Genomic DNA, 22,677 nt, shown 5'->3' with positions numbered 1-22,677 from the left:
GGAAACCAACCCAGAGAATGAGATCAAATGTATGTTCCCTCTTCTGGACCTGGCTTCTTCCAGGTCCTGACTCAATACTATTGTCACAACTGTACTAAAATCATTTCTTTCCCAGCTTCATTTCTCCAGACTACTGTTTCTGCTGCTCAGATACCAGCCCTCAACTGAGTCATACAGCGCTATATAAAAAGAGCTTCCTTCCCTTTCCACCCCTTCCCTTGGATCAATAAATTTCCCTTGGAATGCTCCTGGGGCTTCCTTGCCAACCAAGCCAATAGCTGGAACGGCGTTAAATTGGTCTCAGCATGGTGCCTCGGTGTGTAATGCAAAACTAGCACCCATGCAGACTGATTGCCCGGCCACTGAGACATGGGCTGGGTGCCAGGCTGAATGAAGGGAAGTGTCTTGGCTCATGCATCCCTGTCTGCTTTGGTTGCCACGCCAACCAGTGGTCCAGCAGGGAAGGACAGGCTGGACCCTGCTAATGGCTCTGGTTCTGCCCATCTCTTTCAGATAAGCCGCTGGCCCTGCAGTTCACAGACTGGGTCCTAAGGGGGACTGGTCAGGTGATGTTCGTCAACAACCCTCTCAGTGGGTTCATCATCTTCATCGGGCTCCTGATCCAGAATCCCTGGTGGACAATTGCTGGGGGTCTGGGGACAGTGGTCTCGACCTTAACTGCCCTTGCCTTGAGCCAAGACAGGTGGGTCCCTTTCCATGTTGGTCTTGGGTCTTGAGGCAGACAGATGGAGAGGTGATTACTTGTGGTCAGTCTACTTTATCCTCTCAGCCAGGCCAAGGTCTCTTGAGTCTCAGCTTTGAACAGATAATTGGAGGTCCTTACAGAATTAAACCACTCCTATGCTCACAGCAAATGACAGAGCCAGGCTCCATTTGACTGTAGAGCCTTCTGGAAACACTTCCTCTGGGGCAGGTGCAGAACATCAAGGCAGTTCTTCCCTCATGGAGCCTGCAATCTAGTTGAGGGGGACAAGACTAACAGGCAAGACAGTATATAATGCAGAGTTTGGAAAAGGCAAATTTAAGCCAAATATGCATCAGAATAAAATCCAATCCCTCAACTTGGTTCCAAAGCCTCTCTAATGAATCCACCCTACCTACCACTCAACATCACACTTGTTCCCAGTTGAGCACTATTGCTTTTGGGTATCTAATCCTACCATTCCCTCAATCTCTCCTCCTCCAGGGAGCCACCCTGATTGCCCCAGTGTACTCTGACCCTTCCTTTCTCTCGGAACAACCTCAGGCCATACCCCATTACTATATTAGACTAGAGGCCCAGTGCATGAAATTCATGCACAGGAAGGGAGGGGTGTCCCTCAGCCCAGCCTGCACCCTCTCCAATCTGGTACCCCTGTGGGATCAGGCCTAAACTGGCAGTCGGACATTCCTCTCATAATCAGGACTGCTAGCTCCTAACTGCTTGCCTGCCTGACTGACTGCCTGCCTGATTGCCCCTAACCACTTCTGCCTGCCAGCCTGATTGCCCCCTAACTCCTCCCCTGCTGGCCTGGTTGCCCTCAACTGCCCTCTCCTGATGGCCTGGTGGCCCCAACTGCCCTCCCCTGCTAGCCTGTTTGCCCCCCAACTGCCCTCCCCTATGGGCCTGATTGCCCACAACTGCCCTCCTCTACCAGCCTGATTGCCCACAACTGTCCTCCCCTGTTGGCCATCTTGTGGCATCCATCTTGTGATGACGTCACACAAGGGTGTGACGCCATCTGGGCTCTTATTCTATAGGATGGTTCTCTAATTTCTTTCTGAGTCTTCTCTCCCTGACTATGTTCTAAGCATGTCCAAAATGAGAAGTCCAGTCCAAATGTTCCATATTCCACTCAGTGCCTAGAAAAGATTTGAGCTTCATTACTGATAGGTCAGTACCATGTCCTACACCACAGGTACATAATTCCAGGCACCTTACATACAAATTCTTCCAAAGAGCCATGACTTCACCACTATCCACAATGAGCCACTGACACAGCCACATATCCGGGTCAGAAAATGCACCACTTCCCTCTACCACTATCCCTACTATCCCACCCCCATCACCACAGCCCTCTGGTCCTGAGACTGTACTTTACAGATATTGTAGTAACCCGAAGTCAGCAACACTGATGCTGCCATATTGTAATGGAACATGATCCTAATGAAGATCCTTTGGCATTGGGGTTCAACCTAGTTTTATAGTTTTGATGGTCAGAGCAGGGGTGTAAGGTAATGGGTTTCCTCCTGACAACCAAATCCAGAAGCCACCAGACTTTCGGCAGAGAAGAGTTCTGGAAGGGGAGGGGGCACTCTCCACCACACACACACACACACACACACACACATACACACATAACTTTCTGGTGTCACACCTTAGATTTCTTTCAGATTTCCCTCTATATGTAGCAATCTGAGACTCCCCTGAGAAGGAGAGTGTAGACATAGAAAAGACAGAAGTGCATAATTTAATTCTAGATCAGCAAAGGTAATCAAGGCATACACACACACACACACACACACTGTGTGTGTGTGTGTGTGTGTGTGTGTGTGTGTCTGGAAGGTGCTGGCAGCTATGTGATTGCCCAACATCCATTGAATAAACTGACTCCTCTGAAGCAGCAGGAGAGAGGGACAATGAGGTCAAACGCAGAGTAACTCTGCTTCCCCCCAGGTCCGCGATCGCCTCTGGACTCCACGGATACAATGGGATGCTGGTTGGACTGCTGATGGCTGTGTTCTCCAAGAAGTTTGACTATTACTGGTGGCTTCTGTTTCCTGTGACCTTCACCGCCATGGCCTGGTGAGACGCCTCATTGTTTCTGCTCCCAGACCCACTGAGCCCCAAAATGACTGTGTCTCAGACTAGACAGGGACGTGCACCATCACAAGGCCCCACATCTTCACAGTCAGGCTGGTCTGTCCTGAAAGACATTGTGGAAGTCCATGAGTTCAGTCACACCCAAGAGGATCATGTTTGATCTGGAGTGACAGGAACCCTTTAAAGCAACAAAGCACTGCACATTTGGTCTTGTGCTGATATCCCTCCTTGCATTACAGGCCTCATGAAAAAGGCTGACATTCATTTCCTACATGCACAGTGCTAAGCAGTGTAGGACTATTGCTGTGCCCATGTACAGAAGGAAATACCAAGGCACACAGAGATTATATAGCTTGTCCCAAGGTCACACTTGGTAAAAAGCGATCACTGCTAGCCTTCCTAACCCAGAGTCTTCACTACTAAACCCCAGGCTCTATGATAATCATCTATCCTGCAGCCGAACCAAGATCCAAAAGCTGAAAATTCACTGGTGATAGATACATAGAGCCTTCCTGGACCAGTGCATCTGTATTTAGAGCATAGAGTCTTTGATGAGAAACAGCAGTTGAGATCTTACTGTGAAATCACCTCATTTTGCAGAAGGAAGGTAAAGTAAGGTGGGAGGATATTAAGAACTACCCACTGGGCACAGTGTGTGCGAGGTTTTTTACTCGTGGGGCCTTAGTTCACTTGCATCCATAGCAGGCCTGCAGGGTCCGAGGGCACCTGCTGAATGCAGAGACAGGAGGCCCAAAGCGAACCCGTAGCCTCCAGCCCTGGGCTTAACCTCCTCTCAGACATGCTGACTGGTTTTTAACATCTCTAAGAAGTAAATGTCTTTCTTTGGTTTCAAAGTCTAGAGTTACTAAAAGCAGTTAGTTTAATGTAGTTTAAGTACTGTTCCATTACTTTTTAGTAGTGCTTGCAAATAAATTACTACATTGAGCATTCCAGACAATTTACGTTTTTTCTTGGGGCTTCTTTCTTAATCTATCAGGACAAGCAGCTAAAGCAGTCAATTCTGTTGGGGATTTCCTTAATGTTTCCCATGGGCCCCCATGTAAGGAGTAGGAGGACTTATCCTTATTTGCATACATTTGGTTTATAACTACATAGATTAAGCCCCTTGGCACAGTTCCTCAGCCACATCACACTGGGTGGCAATTTGGTTGAGCTGTGTGCAACTACTATAGTTGTTCACTTATCTCAGAGTCCTTAAAAGCCAATCCACAGCATAGGTATTAGCAGTGTCATTTTCCAGGTTTATTCAGCTAATGTTTGCTGGGTGTCTGCTATATGCATGGACTATTCTAGGTGTTAGGGACCATTGTGAACAAGAGAAGGTCTCCATCTTCTTAGACCTTACATTTTTCTTGGTAAAGATAGAAATAAACACATGAACAGGTGAATTAAAAAGGTCATTTAAATGTGTGATAAGTACTTTAGGAAAACAAGATGGGACAAATGCAACAGAGAATGAGTCCAGATGTGGATGTCATGATGCCACTGTGCAGAGAGGTGTTTGACCTTAATGACAAGAAGGTGCTGACATCTGCAGATTTGGGTGAACGATGCTGCAGGCAGAAGCAGCACATGGACAAAGACCCCAACTGGAGTCATGTGATGTATTCAAGAAACAAAACCAGTCAGGCTGAAACCCAGAATGGAGGGGATCAGAAGGTGAGGCAGAAGTAGATGAGGGCCAGACCCTATATGCCTTATAGATCAATAGGCCTTTGGATTTTCATTACAACTGTGATGGGAAGCAGTCAAAGGGTTTAAGCAGAGAGTGGTGCAATATGGTTTAAATTTAAGCAAATACCTCTTCTTTCAGTGTGGAGGATGGATTTCAACTGGACAGAGTGAATACTGAAGGCATAGTGAGTTGTTTGCTACAATAACCCACAAAAGATGAGGACAGTCTAGAATAGGATGGTATATGGGAGATGGTGAGAAGTGGTTGGGCTTGGGTATATTTTAAGGAAAGTAGAAGCAATAATAGGACTTCTTGAGAGGCTGTGGGGTATGGGGTTTGTGGGGGCTGACTCAGATACTCCTATAACTTTCCTGAGCACCTGGTTTGAAGGAGAAGACTAAGAACAGGTTGGTAGTTGGAGACAGGATGAAAATTGAGGGATCTGTTTAGACATGGAACTTTAAACTTCCAAATTAGAGGTATTGAGTAGGTCACTGGATATGCAAATCTGGAACTTAGTGATATAGTCAAGATTTGGAACTTAGAGGCAGATAGAAGATATTTTTGTCCATGGAACTAAAGATATTACCCAGAAAGAGAAGATGAGAGAGAGAGAGAGAGAGAGAGAGAGAGAGAGAGAGAGAGAGAGAGAGAGAGTCATATGATCTAATATTTAGAAATTGGCAAAAGAGAGGAAGAACAACTGACAGAGAGTTGTGAAGGAACTGCTGGAGAAACAGGAAGAAAACTGAGGATGTACAGTGTCATGGCAACCCAGACATCTTTTAGATAGATTGGTTCCCTAGGTACAGGGGAAAGCATTTGCCTGATAAAGGAACAGGAACATGTCCATTATACAAAAAAGGCAGCAAGAGAGGAGAATGTGGACACAGGGCAGTTGAATGTGGATCTTTCGGTGGGGAAATGAAGCATTTCTCATCTTGTCATTTCTATTTTCTTAATGAAGTAAAGCAAGGTGGTTAGCTGAAACTAAAGGAAATCAGACGTGATAAGATAAGATGTGAAACACTTCTCTCAGCAAGCTGGAGAATTAATTGGCTAGGGATGTGAACAGGGTTTTCAGGCAGTTTTAAATGCCCATTGGGCTTCACAGTTATCAATTAAAAGTAGACCATTCATCTGGCTCCTATGATTTCATGTTTTGTCCTGAACTCACAGAGATTGGAAGATGGAGGGTGTTAGGAGTCCAGGGTATCCGGTCCCTACAGAGGAAACTAAAGCTAAAGAAGATGAATTACCTAATGTTGCTCACTCAGCCTCTAGGTAGCATTTGCACTCAGCTCTTTCTTTCTCCAAAATTTGTGTTCTTTCCAAGGAAAACGCCAAGAAGAGAGGAAACACAAACTCAAGGTGTCATTTTCACATGGTGGTCCCCAGAGTAGCTCCAAGTATTTGAACTTAATCCAATACTGTGTGTTATCTATGTGCATGACAGCCTCCTCCCAGAGGCCAGACTCCTAAAACATTATCACAGCTCAGCAGAGTTGCAATTGCACATCTTGATGAGCCAAAGACAATACATAACATTTTGTAAGAATTACATTTTGTTTCACTTTCTTGGTTTAACTAACAAAGAAATATTTAAAGTATTCTATAAAGTTTTCTATTCAAGACAGGTTTATATTACTTTTAAATTGTTTGTCTTAAAGGTGCAGCCTAAAATTGAGTACCTGTTCCCAATCACAAGTCACTGGGCTGCTTGAGTCTCAAGAGAGCAGGAAGGACCGTATCAGGGGACAGTAAACAGCACAGCGGCCAGAGCTGAGGAGATGGTATAGCCCTAAGAATGACTACAGTGATTAACTCTTTGCTTCTTCCATCTTCAGTCCAGTTCTTTCTAGTGCCTTGAACTCCATCTTCAGCAAGTGGGACCTCCCAGTTTTTACACTGCCCTTCAACATCGCGGTGACCCTATACCTGGCGGCCACAGGCCACTACAACCTCTTCTTCCCCACGACACTAGTGGAGCCTGTGTCTTCGGTGCCCAACATCACCTGGACGGAGATCGAAGTGCCCTTGGTAAGTTACCCTGTGGCAGATGAATTTGGACCCCCTGATTCCACTGTAGACCTTCTCTCTAACTGGTTCGGGCATTCCCCGGGCTCTCTGTTTCTCTACATGCCCCTCCCTCACATAACGGGTTTGGTGGAGAAAAGGACGGGAAAAGATCACTGCCACCTTCATAGGGTCTTTCAACAAACCTTTGTTGAAGCCCTAGCTGGTTTGGCTCAGTAGATAGAGAGCCCACAGACTGAAAGTTCCCAGGTTCAATTACTGTCAAGGGCATGTACCTCAGTTACAGGCTTGATCCCCAGCCCTGGTCAGGGCACTTACGAGAAGCAACCAATCAATATCTCTCTCTCTCTCTCTCTCTCTCTCTCTCTCTCTCTCTCTCTCTCTCTCTCTCTCTCTCTCTCTTTCTCTCTGTTTTCTCCTCCTCCTTCTCCTCGCTTCCATCCTCTCTAAAAATTAGTGGAAAATCCTCAGGTGAGGATTAACAGAACACACACACACACAAAAAAAAAAACTTTATTGAAGACCTTATCTGTGCCCTATCCATGAAGCATGAGCTGCAGTGACATGTGGCATTGCCAGAGAGAAAGGCCCCACCCACCCTGTATTGTGTGACTGTACAATCCAGCATTGAGGGGTCCAGATTGGAAAGGGCCACAGAGAAGAGATGCCTCTTGTTCACCTTCAAAATAAACAGTTAGGAAATGGTAGAACCCAAACCCACATACTCTGAAACCCAAGCACACTCTCTGAGCTTCCTACCCAACCATCACTCTGACAACAGGCTTCTCTTCTACACCATCCATAGCTGATTTGAAGACTCAGTGCCATTTCCCTCTTTCTCGTTAAAACAATGAGAGGAGTGACTTCCTTTTAGTTGAACAGGCATGTTGTTGTTACATGAGGATTATCTAGAGTATGAGGAGCCTGGCGCTCAGTAAATTTCCACCACACACCTGACTTTCCCTCACACCAGGGTTTCAGCTGTGGCCTGAAAAGCAGCAGGGAGGGGAGGGCTGGCCTCCTGGGGCCATAGTTCATCAGGTCCTTATAGAGGCTCCTTTCCAAGTCAACTTGTTTCCTCATTCCTCTCATTCTTGGCCGCTTGGGCTTAAAATCTGTGTTCCCAGATAGAAGGTGGGAGCCCAATTCCCCTCAGCATTCCTCAGACTTCAGGAAGTAGTGGAATATTTATTGAGTAGCTTTCCAGCCTGTTCCCCCATTTAAGCTGAGTTCCCTGGACTGGCACAAAGTGTTTCAGGTTCCTTTAAATAACACAGAGCCCTTATCCTGTCATTCCTTGCACAAGTCTGTAGGGTCTAGCCGAGACAGTACTTGGTTATTAAAAGGCCACCACTTTGGAGACAAGGGTGGACAACTCCTAAAAACTCTCAAAGACTCCTCAAGAAAAAAAAAAAATCATACTAAATTCAGAATACAATCAAGTTGTGGGGGAAAAAAAGTACAAAATTTCACCAATGGAAGAAAGACAATGAACTCCCAACATCTACAATAGATTGTCAATAACTAACCCATTGGTCCCCAAACCCCTTTGCATATCCAAAAACCCCTGAGGCCCGGTCGTGCTCCATACCAGTTAAATCAGAAAGTCTGGGAGGAGCTAGACATCAACATTGTTTGTAAAGATATTTAGGTGGTTCCTGTTTATACGAAGCTTAAAAACCACTAAGCTATTCAATACATTGTTATTAAGTACCTATTAAGTACCCTGCTACAAGGGAGCACTGTCCTCAAAAGGGTCACATGACCTGGTAGTGGAAAAAAAGATATTGCAGGATTTTAAAGCTGGAATATCATCTACTGGGCCAGCCTCTTCATTAGAGAGGAGGGCACCAGAGTCTAAGTGAGGAGGTGACATGCCCATGGTCACACAACATTGTACAGAGCCCCCCTGAAAGCTGAAGCCATGAAGCCTCAGGCCAGGGCTCTCCCTACCCTGCCAATCCCTTCCCTTCCTTGTTGCCCTCAAAACACAGCCAGAACATGGGTGATTCAGCTTGAGCGGAAAAAGACCATCTGACGTCACTGCCAGTTAATCATCTTCAATTCCAACATCGCCAAATGATGCTCAGCTCAGGGACGGTTGGGCTTTGTGCTGTTGTCCAAAGCCCATTACTTTCTTCAATGCTGAGTGCTCCTCCTTCCCTAGGGCCTCCTAGTCCTCAGGCTAACACTGAATGTGCAGCAGCCACCAAAGAGACTAGGGGTCAAGTTCAGAGGTTGTACCTTGGCCTTGGCCACCAATATGCTTAGTGACCTTTGGACCAATCATCCATCAAAATGGCTTTGAATGGTCATAATATTCCTGGAGTATTTCTAGGATTTCCCGTAGTTCACTGAAATCCCCAATGGTAGTCTAGAGAAGAGGTTTCCTAAAAGTGGAAGCCATGTGTACCTCAGAAACACCCTGCCCAGCTCCTGCTTGGCTTTGCATGAGCAATGCTCAGATGCCTGCAAGGTGGTGAAGTGAGGAGCTATTTGTTCCAGGTCACACCCTCCCATCTTTTCTCACACACTGGAGGACACAGCCATACTCCCGTTCAGCCCCATTACCCACCCACCCCACAGGAATGGCTCAGTCCTGGCCCCAAGTCCGGTCTTTGCATGACCAACCCACACTCCAATGACCTGGATTCTATTTACTTTGCAGCTGCTACAAGCCATCCCCATCGGGGTCGGCCAGGTGTACGGCTGCGACAATCCCTGGACAGGTGGCGTGTTCCTAGTGGCTCTGTTCATCTGCTCACCACTCATCTGCTTGCATGCAGCCATCGGCTCCATCGTGGGGATGCTAGCAGGTAGGACAGCACCCCTCTCTGCAGAGATCGTTTTCCCACGGTCATTCTCACACACACATAACAAATATTCTAGACTTGCTATCCTCACTGGAGTTTGTAAACACTATCAAGTTACTTCTTCATTTTTTGACGCTCCTAAGGGAGCAGATTGCAGTAGCAGGACACATGGAGAGATACAAGGGGAACGAAGACCAGTAGGCTTGCAGACTGAGCCCCTAGGAGCTAAGGGGTAGAAGCAGAACCTGATAGGCAGTGGCATCAGTGATCCAACACTTTGAAATTTTGAATAATCTAAAAGAAAAAATATTCTCAAAAATTGTATTGCCACTTGAAAATATAATTTAATATATGTATGTGTGTATGTGTGGACAAGTGTCAGAAATTAGAGTTCGGGGCATTGAGAATAGGAACCTATTGACTCATTCCAATATTTTGCACACAAAAAAAATGTCTTAGAAGCAGAAATTTTTATAAAGCTATCTGGAAAAAAAAATTTCAAACTTATCTAAAATGAAAGTAACACCCATAATCATTTACCCAGATTCACTGATTGTACACATCTCACCCATTTTGCTGTATCATTTCTCCATCTCCATATGTCTGTATGCACATTCATGTTTTTTCTCAACCATTTGAAGCAGAAAGTTTTCAACTGAAATCTTTCTTACTAAAAAAGTAGCTTCTCTGGCCAAAGAGAAGGCTAGAGTCCTATGGCCTTGCCCTCCTCCCTTCTCCTTACCCCTGGAAGTAGCCATACATATGTGTAAAATCTTTGAAAAACAGCTTGGAAACTACTGCTCTCTTCCTATTACTAGTTTCCAGAGACCAGACACCATCTGTAGAGGCTCTGTTGATGGGTAGCTATAGCAGGTGTCAGGGGGAACTGCTGGAATGAGGCCACCCTGGGTCCCAGCACCAGCCACAAGATGCCTTTGTGCTGTGACTCAGAACCAGCCAGAAACACCATTCCTTGTCCCACAGCCCTGACAGTGGCCACGCCCTTTGAGATGATCTACATGGGCCTCTGGAGTTACAACTGTGTCCTCGCCTGCATCGCCATCGGGGGCATGTTCTACGCCCTCACCTGGCAGACCCACCTGCTGGCCCTTGTCTGCGGTGAGTATTTGGGAAAGCTGACAACCAAGTCACTCTATTCCCCTAACCCCAAACCCATCTTTGGTGATGAAACCCATGGTGACCACTAATCAGAAGTCTCCAAATTCATAGAAGGACCAGTGGCTTGGGTCTTTCACAGCTGGGCGACTTGAGGTGCCTCTTCCATCACATAGTGCATTCCTACTCTCAATGACTCTTAATTCAACAATGATTTGTAGGGCACCACTAAGTTCCAGGCCTCAGGCAAGGCATAGAAGACACAGTAGTGTCATGAAGAGATGGTCTAGCAAAAGAGGAGCCATTGCACAGTTATTAAGGTTGTGATGTCTAAAAGATTGTTGGGAAGATCTAATGAGATGGTGTACTTGGGAGCATCAAGACCTAAGAAAAAATATAATATAGCTCTATGGAAGCTTGAATGTGTAAGAGTAAAGACAGAATGCTATGTCCAAGGAGATATTGAGCACAATCATTATATCTGCATCCAGCACCACACTCTGTGCCATATAAACATACAATATGAACCCTCCTAATCCGCCCAGGATCACTTCCAGGCATAGATTGTGAACCCATTTTACAGATGAAGAAATGAGACTCAGAGGGATTAATGAACCTAGAACTCAGCTATTAATGGCAAAAACAGGATTCAAAACCCAGTCCCATCTTTTCATCATCCTTTCTGCCCTGGTTTGCTTACATTCTCTGGAAACAGCAGGCTTTTAATAAGCAAAACTAGAGACAGAGCAGAATAGCATCCAGGAGAGTTTTTCTTTTGTTTTATCCCACTTTAGTGTGGAAATGCTAAATGACTTCCATGTCCCTTGTATTCCTCTCAGCGTGGCACAAGGATGGGCATAGAGACAGTGACCTCCATAAATATTTGTTAAGTCAAAAGCACCGGGTATTTTGAAGGTCAGATTGGAACTGCCTTTGGCCTTCAAAAAAGTGCAGGTTCCTGTGGCTAGAACCTTCTGAGGAGGCTTCAGAGAGAGGGTGGGATCTGGACAGGCAGAGGGGAGAAGGTATTCTAGACAGAGAAATAGAGAGATCAAAGGGGTAGGGAAAGAAGGAGTTTATCCAGAAGCACCAGGAGTATGGAAGATCTCCCTTAACTATCCTAGGAGGCCACATCCTATGGTAGAACCCAGATGCCTGGCTCCTAGGGATGAGCTCAGAGACCCAATAAGGTCCAACTCTGATGGGACTTGGTGAGGGTCCAATGACATCATGGTTTCTCAGAGTCTTGGACAGGAGGGGCCTTATCTGGAGCTCATATAGTCTGACCACTCACCCCACAGACAAGTAATCATTCAGGCCTATGCTGGACCATCTCAAAGTCAGTGTGAACAAGCAAAAGATGCTTAGTGACCCCTGACACTATGCAAGGCCACGATGGAAATGGGAGGGGATAAAAGGATATGTAAACCTTACCCTCTGCCCTCAGATAATGCACAGTCTGGTGGGAGATGGGCCATATGTCAATATGTGGTGTAGACACTGAGGCTGCTGGAGACAGGCTGAGATCCCTGCTCTTGAAGAGGGTTAGGGGTGGGCCCTGGGAGCTGACTAGATGATCCTTATTCCTCTGCAGCCCTGTTCTGTGCATACATGGGAGCAGCTCTCTCCAACATAATGGCAGTGGTAAGTTCATACTCTCCAGAACACTGTGCTCTTCCCTAACCAGTGCTTCAGGATGTTTGGACTCTTAAGGAAGCATTCTGAGTGAGTTATAGTAGCCAATACTCTGCACAATGTCTTTGTCAAGGTTTATCTAGAGTTTGTCCTGAGAAGTGCTGGCAACTGGGTACAGTTGCCTCTGAAATGTGCATGGTGTGTGTGTGTGTGTGTGTGTGTGTGTGTGTGTGTGTGTGTATGTGATGCAACCAACAGTGGAGAACAAGGATGCACAGAAAGTACTTGTGTTTGGCTAGATGTTGGAGGCCATCATTTCAAGGCCAATTTTCAGCTCCATCATTAAAAGACTCTGTTTGTGTCCAAAGGTGACAACACCTCAAATTCATAAACCAACTCCTCTGTCCTTATGACTCCAGAAACCAATGCTGTCACTAGGGGAGATGTCCTAATCTCAACCCCTACCACACCCTTCTCCCCCAGGATCTAGGAACATTTTCAGACACCAGTGCTTTTGCTTCCAGGTTGGTGTACCACCAGGCACCTGGGCCTTCTGCCTCTCCGCCCTCATCTTCATGCTCCTGACAACCAACAACCCTGCCATCTACAAGCTGCCCCTCAGCAAGGTCACCTACCCAGAGGCCAACCGCATCTATTATCTGACCTTGAAAACCACTGAAGAAGAGAAGTCCCCCAGCGGTGACTAGCCAAGTTCCAGGCAGAAATGCTTTTTGCCTGAACCTTGTTCTGCTCCCTGTGGTCTCGATTCTGTGTCAATCGAGATAGCACCTGCTTTCTTTGCCTCTCTTGCACCTGTGCAGAACCAAACACACCAACAACTCTCTTTCCTGATGCTGGTTTTCTCTCTGACCAAATTGCCACAGCTATCCATCATGTAACATTAGAGGAAGTTAGTAACAAGCTTACTAGAGTTAGAAGCAAGGCACATGTTTTCAAAGTCATTGACTTAAAACAAGAACATTATTTGTTTGTATTTAGTATTTGGGGAAGGTGATTAAGAGATAATTTTGTTGGCATGTTTAACTAAATAATAGATGCTGTGAAATTTATCTTAATGAGTGGTTCCTAGGCAGACACAGAGTGAATGAAAATTCAGGAGACACATGCAAAGAATTGAAGGCACCATAGTACACAGAGCTAGTGGCTGATGGGCACATTCAGCTTTACATAAAACCTTACACAGATAACATTTTAAAATCAAAATAGGGACAATGAGGGCACTGGAAGTGTCTAAATATGGAGTTTCAAATGTTTAGTGGTCAGAGTAAAGGGCAAGGTGATATTCCATAGGAAGGAATTAATTAATTAGAATCTTACATGTGACTTTTTTATGAAGGATAAGCATTTCTCTGTGTAACTCAAATTAGCAACTTTGGGCAGAAATTTCAGTTGAGGAAAATACCTGAGCTCATTTGTGAATAGCTGGGAAAGTTTATTCCATTTTTTTATTTGCTTATGGGTATTGGAGGCTCTTTAAGATCTGATATTTCAATGGTTAGCCTTGACTTTAGATAAACTGTTATTTATGAATTTTATAATTTGGCTGCCCAATTAATACAGTAACTAGCTTGAGTTTAGTCTTTAGTTGTATATAGATCAGGAGTTGACAAACTTTTTTCTGGAAAGGGTCAAATAGTAAATATTTTTGGCTCTGAAGGCCATAGTCTCTTTTGCAAATACTCAACTCTATCATTATAGTGAAAAGTAGCCTGGGATGGTATATAAATGAATGGGTGTGGTTGAGTTCAAATAAGACTTTATCAAACAGACAGAAAGCTAGATGTGGCCTCCAAACAGTAGTATGTCAGTGCCTGCTACACATAGCCAACATAACAATGGTCAGGCATGGTTGGGCAATCAGCAGGCCGAAAGGAAACCACCAGGTTCTATACCACAGGCATGTACCTGCCAGGTGATGGTGTGAAAATTCTTAGGAAGTAGAGAGATTAAAAGTGGTTGGAGATGAACAACAGAAAGTGAGATTAGTATGACCAGACTCGGGAAGATGCAACCTGAGGCTCTCAGAGAATGACAGACACAGTGATGGGTACCAACGGGTACAGGTTTAACCGTACATCCTTCCACACAGATGTCTGGGAACCACTCCTAAGGCTCACTGTCCTCCACTTCCTCACCCTGTTCCCCCCTCTGCCAGCGAGCTCACCACTGTATAAGGAAGAAAAAAAAAAACATGACCCTTCAGAAGCCCAGGAGCTTCCAGCAGCAAAAGCAGGGAGGCTCATAGAAGCTCAGGGTTGGAAGGGAGTGTGAAGGCCACATAATCCCTCATCTTGTGATGCAGAGGCTTCTATAGGAAGCTCGGGCTTCAATTCCCAGCCAGGCTTCTAGCCAGGGCACAGTTACCCAAAATGGAAGGGAGACCCCAAGGTATTCTTACAAGAGATAACAGAATCAGAGGTACCCCGCTAATTGCCCTAGGAAATTGCCTCTTTTCTCCATTAAGCCCTTGAGAAGCTCCACCCAAGAACTGAAACATCTTTTATTGGATTTCCAGGAGAGGAAAACTAGTTGGATATGAAAATTCTTTCAGCTCACTAGAGTAACTTTATCTCCTTCCCTCTCTTCTCTTCCCTCCCCACTTCATAGTTTGTCTTTTAGGAGGTACCACTTTGATCACAGGGATCTAGGTCTTGTGAGGGTTTTTTCCTCCCAAGTTTCCACTTTAACAACCCCCAACCCTCTTCTACCCAGGAATGAAGAGTTTAACTATTTTACAAGATGCCAAACTCATTTGAAGACAAATGGATAAAAGCTAAGTTAGTCAGAAAAAGGGAAAAAATATCCCCAGCAAGTCTGGAAAAACCACAGGGCTCCAGAAAGTCTATAATACACTGTGACCAAAATGGCAAGATATTTATGTAGAAATAAAAAATAAAAATAAAAATAAACATTATCTGCTAGTTTGAGCAGAAGTAAAAATCCCCAGGCCTCTGAGAAGTCTGCCCAGTGCAGGTAACACTGTGTACAGGCCACGGACAGATGCCCAGATGTCCTCTGAAGTAGCCCAAAGAGTCTCATGGGTCAGGAGAGCTCCCTGGAGTGACCTTGCCCCACCTTCACCAACACTTCCCTATCTCACCGACACCCTGAATGAGTAGAGGCAGGAACCCTGAACTTACAGATTCTCACCACCAGCATGAGGTTGCAAGGGGGCAGGCCACTGATATAGTCTACTATCACCCCAAATAGCAGAAGGAGCTTTTGGAAAACTGAACATAAGTATTTGTGGCTGAACATTAATAAGCAGTCATTAGAGAGAGAAGGAATATAAGTGTGGGGCTAGGGAGAAGGGGAATTTAAAGGAAACACTGTCTTAAATATCTCCTTTTCTATCATGCACACCCCTTTCCCCTGTCCTCTCCCCAGATCTTATCATCTCCTCTCCCTCTAGCCTCACCATCTCCTCCTCCCATTTTCATCTTCTCTGCTACATGGTGGAGTTTTATTGTCATCGTGGAACAGCATTGTCCTGCTGTATTTTTAAATCATTTGATCTTGAATCATCTTTCTAATCACTTTTATGATAACTGACATAGTCAAGTTTTCAACTTCTTGGTCAAACTTGAGAGTTTGTTTGCTGGAAAATAATCTATTTTCTTTAGTTTTAAATTTTTGACACCATAGAGTTACTCATAAAGTTTTTACAATAATTCAATCTCTTGTGTATCTGTGGCTTTATCTCCTTTGTAATTTCTAATTTTATGTGATTTTGCTCTCTCTTTTCCTTAATCAAGTTTGCGAGAGATTCACCCATTTTGGCTTTGACAAAGAAGCAGTTTGGAATTAATTTGTTATTTCTACTTGTTGTGGTTTGTTCTTTATTTTATTGATTTTCCCCCCTATTTTCTGGTGTTTTGTTTAAATGTTCTTTTTTTTCAAGTGTTTTAAAATTGATATAAAGTTTCTTCATTTTAAATATTTTTCCTTTAATGACAAAGGCATTTAAGGCTATTGATTTTCCCCTGAGTGCACCTTTAGCTATGTACTATAGGATTTGAAATAAAATATTCTACTTTAATCAGTTTTTAAATAGTTTGTAATTTTAGTTTTGATTTCTCTTTGATCCAAGGATTATCTAAGAATGTGTTTCTTAATTTTCAGTATTTAGGATCTTTTTGATACTTTTAAACTTTCAATACCTAGTTTTATTGGATTAAAAAAAGACAGAGAATGAACATGGCCTGTAAAATCTCTATTTTAAAACTTTATGAATTTTTCTTTGTAGCCAATTACTTGATTAATTATGGACATATAAAATGCAAATTTTTATTTGAAAGAAAGGCATATTAAATTGAATTTTTAATGGCATCATTCAATTATTCTATGTGCTTATTTATTTTTTGTCCATGGGATCTTAATTTTGAAATGGGTTTATTAAAATTCAACTATAATTATATAGCTTACTAAACTCTTTTGTATTTGTAAAACCTTTGCCTCATATATGTAGCAGCTATATTGTTTGATGCCCATTGTCTATCATTTATTCTTCATAGATTTTTATCTTTAACTATTACAACTGCTCATTTTTATGCTCATTAGTGCTTTTAACCTCTTATCAGCTTATTAATGTTGCCACACCTACTTTCTAAAATTTTCTTAGACCTTTGTTTTAAGCATTATCATTTTCTTTTAACTATATATCTTAAAAAATAACATAGAGCAATTTTTTGTATTTAAGCTGATCTAAGTGTATCTGTACTTTAGTAGGATAATTCAACCCCTTCATATTTATTGTGATAATCAATATGTTTCTTTTATTTATTCCACTTTGTTTTTACTATTTACTTTTTGTTACTGCTTCTGTTTCCCTAACTTTTCTTCTTTTGCACATTCTATTATGTTACTATCTTTTTTTCTTTTCTTTCCTTTGTTTATTTGGAAGCTCTTCTATATTTCTTCCATTCCACTAGTGGTCACTGCTTCTTTCCCAGTGCTCATAAGCAAAATTATATTTCTCTGTTGTTATATAAAAGCAAGACACCAAATAAAACTATTTATTTTTTATAAAATGAATAGTTTTATAAAAACACAAGCTACCCCGTTTTGCCAATGCTCCTTGCTCACCCTGTGGGATGAAAACCTTTGCACTACTTTCACTCCTCCCCAAGGTCCCCATCCCTAACACACTTACTTCTCCAGTATTTTCCACCTCTAGATTTTGCTGAGATCATTTTTATTTTCCCCTTGCAATATTTATCTTTAAAAAAAAAAAGGAATTGTTTCATTGTCCCTTTGGAGTTTACTATTTATATTGGGCATGCTACCTTTTATCACTGTTTACTCATCACCTTCCTCTGTTTTGTAATCTTGGTTCTTATTCACTAATTACCTGTTTAGGAGCCCTTCTTTTTTATTTTCTTCAAATAATATATCACAGAATACAGGTGTCACATTCTCTGACTGTTTGCATGTCCACAGTTTCTTTCTCCTGCTAAGTGAATGGCATTTCAGCTGGGAGTGGGTGTCTGGGCTATAGCCTTTCCCCTCAGTTGTCTGGAGGTGTTATGTCTTCATTTTCTGGCTGCCAAGTGTTACAAATATGAAATCTAATGTCAATATCATCCTTTCATTTTATAAACAACCTGTTCTTTCTTTCTAGAAGGTTGTAAGATTTTCTCCTTATCTTTGGAGTTCAGGGGTTTTATGACATTAAGCCTAAGTCTTTTCCTATCAATACTGCCTTTCAAGCTGCAAACTCAAGAAAGCTTCAGCTAACTTTTGTCTGGTTAGTGCTTTTCCTCCCTCTCTTCCCTTTTCTATTTCTGGAATGCCTATTATCCATTTTTCAGTTCTCCTTGGTCTCTGCTCCAAGTTGCTCATCTCCTTCACAATGTTTACCATTTGTATTTTTGCTCTACTTTGAGATATTTCTTCCACCTAATCTTCTAGACCACTGACTCAGACCCCAACAGTAGCCTGTCTTTTCTTCAATTCAACAGATAAGTTGAATATTTTAGTTCAATATTCATGTTTTTCATTTTACAGTATCTTTGGGATGGGAGTCACAATTGAATCTCCAAGTGTGTTTCTATTATTCTTTTGTTGTTGTCTATCTCCTCTTGCTCTGTAAATCAGATACAGCTTCTGGTAACTCGTGGCCCCAAATGTATGCTGTTACCCTTATTCCCTGACTAATAGGCCCCTGTATTGGTAGCTCAAGAACACTTGCCAACTTGCATGAGACCAGGCCCTAGAAACTCTGACTTGTGGCCTGATCTCATTCACTCATTCACCCAGGTGACATTGTATGAGGAACTATTAATATGTTACTCAGGCCCCCACTTGACAACAAACCAGGAAAGACTCAGACCAGTTCCTGCCTTCAAGGAATTCATTTTATGAGGATTTGCCTGGCCAGGTGAGTAGTCTCACCTGAGGTGGAGATGTAGATCATACCAAAGATTGCCTGAGGCATATAAGTTAACAGCACCAGTTTCATTATTTGAGTGAATTTATCTGTTGGGTTGGTATTCTTCTCAGAATAAGTATCAAGGAGGATTTTAAGGGTCCCGGAAACTTTCTGGGCCTGTCCTCCTCCTGTCTTCTATCTTGCCATTACCTGTGCCCAAACATTCCCAGCCATCCTTTATATTTGAATGTGTTAAAATATAAACAATTCTGGGAAGGTAACACAGTAAGCATGATCAATCATTTGCATCTTAGGTTAAAGGAATGATTTCTGGGAATAGGTTGAATGAAAAAGGAGAGGAGAGTACAAAGGAAAAAATGGGTAGCACATTTTATGAAAGTCTTTGGCAAGGAAGGCTCTGCTGAAGCCCCTTTGGCTCATCAGGAATGCTAGTGAAGGTGCTGTATTTGGTTTAGAGAAAAGAAGAAATGGCGAGTCTACAGTATGAGGTAACACATGTGGAAGAATAAGTCAACTTACTCAAAGTTACTTTGGAACATGGAACAAGGAGGGAGTGATAAGCAGGCAGACTTTGAATCAGTGGAGAGGGGTGCTTTTTAACACTGGAAGTTGTCCTGTGAAACCCTGAGTTCCTCGCTCTGGTAGTGCAGACCAGGAACTAGGGGCCTGTTGGGGATGCTTTCTTTGGTGGGGGTAGACCAGATAACCACTGTAGACTTTCTCTTCCAACTCCAAGTTTCAGTGATTCCATGGCCCTGAGTTCCTACAGAGAAATGAGAAGGAGATATTACTAAAGTGGTAAAAAGTTAAGAACATAGAGATGGAATGTACCCAAAATATACCATTGTTGCCTTTACAGCTTGTCCCAGGGCTTTACTGCCTAGTCATGGGGTCAGTTTACCAAAATGCTTACCGTGGTTTTTTGTGTGAATGCAAGGTGAAGCACCAATGTCACTCAGCTATGCCTCTCCTTCACCTTCTCCTCCTAATCACCCTCCTCTGTCAAGTGGTTTTTCTGATCAACCCTCTAAGATCTGCTCATCAAGATACTCAATCTTCCTGGCCTATATCTGTGCTACATCAAACCCATGTGCTTTCTTTTTTTGTGTGCTTCCTGTAAGAGTCTTTGCTTTCTTGGGTCATAAGGCTGCAAGGGCCTGGGGACAGCTATAACATAAAACCAGTTAGGGGTTGGTAGTTTCAGGGTGACTATGATTTCTACTCAATAAACCTCAGTCTCATTTGGCAATTTTAAAGGCCTTTGTGTGTGTTTTATTAAATATATTTTTAGTAATTTCTAAGGGGAAGGGTGAGGGAGAGCGTGATAGACACATCAATGCTAGGGTTGAGCCCACAACCTGGGCACATGCCCTGACCAGGAATCAAACCCTGACCTCCTGGTTCATAGGTCAACATTCAACCACTGAGCCACACTAGCTGGGCAAGGTCTTCATTTTTTTATGTGAGATTTTTTTAACTTGCCTGCCTTATCCTCCTTCTTGCCATTCTGAGAAGATAGACAAATCCATAGGGAATCCTTCTGTCCTTCCAATGTCCCAAAGAGGGAAGTGAGGAGAGTACCAGAAAAGTCCTCTTAAAGAATGTGAATCAATAATTAGGAGCCCTCAGCCTTTCCTACAGCTGCACAGGCTGCTGGAAAAGATGAAGTAAAGGAAGTAGCTCTCTAGAGAACATTTAGCTCAGCTTGCATTTATTCCTCATAAACTCTGGCCTCTTCCTCTGGAAGAATCGGACCTCTCCAAGGTTAGCCTCTGGTGGTCAACGCAGTCTCCTCCCTCTGAGATGTGGAAATGTAGAGTTGAAGGGAGCCATGAGCATTGGAAACTTCATTCTGAAGGGAATTGTGATTAACTGAGCCTCAAGGGAATAATCTGTAGGTATAGGCAGATATCTTGGGGAGTTGTTGGTTAATTTTTCTTAATTATGAATTATTTTATATCCCAGAAGAAGGAACAAAAGTTGCCAAAACAAAACCCAAAAGCCCACCTGTGTATCATTACATTTGTGACACCAATAAAAGTCCAAGGAAAGTTCTGGGCCATTGTACACCAGTCTTTGATAGGACCTGTCAGAAACAAGATTCCATCTTGGTCTTCTGCTTTCTAGGAGGGCATTTGGTTGCCCGCACCCTGTTTCTATTGTGTTTGACTGATATTCACTACAGTTCCATTTGGCTCATAGAGTGGCATGTGAACTCCCTGCATGGAAGTTCTTCAGAAATATACATTTCCTGTATTTTCAAACTGGTTACATGTTGTGCATGGGTAGCATCCCCTGTTGCTTCTGGTGCAGATGCCTAGGGGGCTGGAGTGAGGGAACCACAAGAATTTCAGGAGATGCCAGTGCAAAAGGATAAGGGATGGGCATACAAGGCTGAACCAAGGGACCAGAAATCTGGAGAATAGGAAAAAGTCTGGTCAGCAAACAGCCATGGGCCCTGAACTTGCAATACCAAGGGAGGGACCTCTGTGCAGAAAACAGGTCTGCAGTCAGCTCCCACCTGTTCCTGGAATTTGGGGCCTGCCAGGTTCCTCTCCCCCACCTCACCCCCATCTTTGTTTGCTTTGCTTTTTTTGAAGGTCCCTCCGTGATCAAATCAAGACCCCTCTTTGGCAGTTCCATAACACCTGGCACAGTGGTTAAGGGGATTTGACGTCAGTGGGGTTTTTATCTACTCAGGTGTAGCTAATTTCTGCAGTGCCAGGTTCTGTTTCTGAGCTTGGGTAGGCCACCTCACACACTGTCACAGAGTCGGGGAAGGGGGAGAGGAGAAAGATACACAAGCCCAAGGGAAGGGAGGGTAATGCTTGACCTATCATACCACAAAGCCAAACAAAACATGTTTTGATTGGGCCCCCTCCCCAAACCCCAGCCTTCTAAATCCCACAGCCTCATGGGACTTGGGAGGGCTGGCTTCCCTAATATATAGAGCTCGGCATCCTTTCTGGAGGTGGGGTTAGGTCATTCCCTTCTTATTCTGAGAGGGTCCCATGGTGACTCCCCAGGACACCAGTCAGTAGAAGTCAGAAGGAGGAAAGGTCTGAAATTTTCCACAGAACCAGAAAGTTAGCATCTAGTGTTGGGCTGAACAGAAATTTCCATCAAGATGCTGGTGGCACACTGTTCCCCAGCCTGTGGCCTGCCTGTATGGGGAACTGAGAGAGTTTATTGAGGTTAGAAAGCAAATTGGCCCCCTGAGGAGACAACTCTTAGATGATTGCTTTAAAGGCAAATACTGGATCGAGAATTCTAATGAGAGGAGTAGCTGATGATAACGCCTGAAGGAGGACATGAAAGCTACTGCTAGCGAGTCCCCGGCACTGCCCCTTTAAAGGAAACCTGCCTGATCAAACCAGGTCAGGGAACCATGGTAGCAGGAGCTGGGATTCCCTGGGGAGTTTAGGAAATAATCCTTTGTTAGGAAGGCCAGAGAGAGCATTTGTCTTTTCTCTCCCTTGTCCTCCATGGTACCCTTCCTCAACTGGAAGGCATGTGCCAGGCATAGGGTTAGGAAATGCAAAGAGAATTTACAGAAAGTCATCAAGAGAATGGGCTGGAGGGCTCCAGGGATTAAAGGGGTTTGGGTTTAGGGAGAAGTCCAACACCTGGAGTTGAGGACCAGAGACACCGCCCAATCAGAAAGAAGCTTCTTTCCTAACCTCAATGGTCTAGATTCCTCCAGCCTGTGCAGGACATCAAAAGGAGCCCAGGTAAGAGGTCATGGGGGGAGAGAAATGGACCAGGGAGACTCCCTAGGCAGCAGGACTTTTCTATTCCTTTTCTGTTCCTTTCTTCAGTTGGGCTCTGGCATCTGGGGGGGGGGGGGGGCGCCAGTTTTGAGACAGGAATCTTTACTAAGAATGCTAAACTGAATTTAGATTCTGGAAGCTTCAAAGTGGAAGAGCTCTTTTAAAATAATAATAATAATAATAATAATAATAATAATAATAATTCAAACCCCTCATTTTATAGATGAGGAAACCACAGCTTCTCCAGGAAACTGTCCAGATCATAAAGGAGCCTGGACACAGGTCCAGCTGTCCTAACTCACAACCCTGAGCTCTTCTTGCTCACCTGGTGGTGGAACTAAGTGAATCCATTAGCCCTTGAGTCCTCTTACCAC

General features: G+C 43.8%; 1 protein-coding gene across 4 annotated transcripts in view; it reads left to right on the top strand.

Moving 5' to 3' along the window:
- Window positions 1–22,677, top strand: part of LOC311624379 (urea transporter 2) — a 396,459-nt gene that overhangs the window by 310,751 nt on the left and 63,031 nt on the right. For 2 of the 4 annotated variants that reach the window (XM_084887506.1, XM_084887505.1), the window contains exon 1: window positions 21,502–22,264. Coding sequence is in view for 1 of the 4 variants with exons in the window: in XM_084887504.1 (XP_084743630.1) it covers window positions 514–703; window positions 2,678–2,806; window positions 6,368–6,560; window positions 9,226–9,373; window positions 10,355–10,489; window positions 12,081–12,130; window positions 12,646–12,820 (1,020 nt within the window). In the remaining 3 variants the exon portion in view is untranslated. Of the gene's footprint in view, window positions 1–513; window positions 704–2,677; window positions 2,807–6,367; window positions 6,561–9,225; window positions 9,374–10,354; window positions 10,490–12,080; window positions 12,131–12,645; window positions 12,821–21,501; window positions 22,265–22,677 lie in introns of those variants that run through there. The other 2 variants (XM_084887504.1, XM_084887507.1) reach the window with 2 other exon arrangements.

Source organism: Pipistrellus hanaki (assembly GCF_964339955.1).
Source record: "Pipistrellus hanaki genome assembly, chromosome: 6".
In the NCBI taxonomy this organism is placed as follows: Eukaryota; Metazoa; Chordata; class Mammalia; order Chiroptera; family Vespertilionidae; genus Pipistrellus; species Pipistrellus hanaki.
The sequence above is the reverse complement of the archived record's forward strand: the minus strand, read 5'-3'. Positions and strand labels throughout refer to the sequence as shown.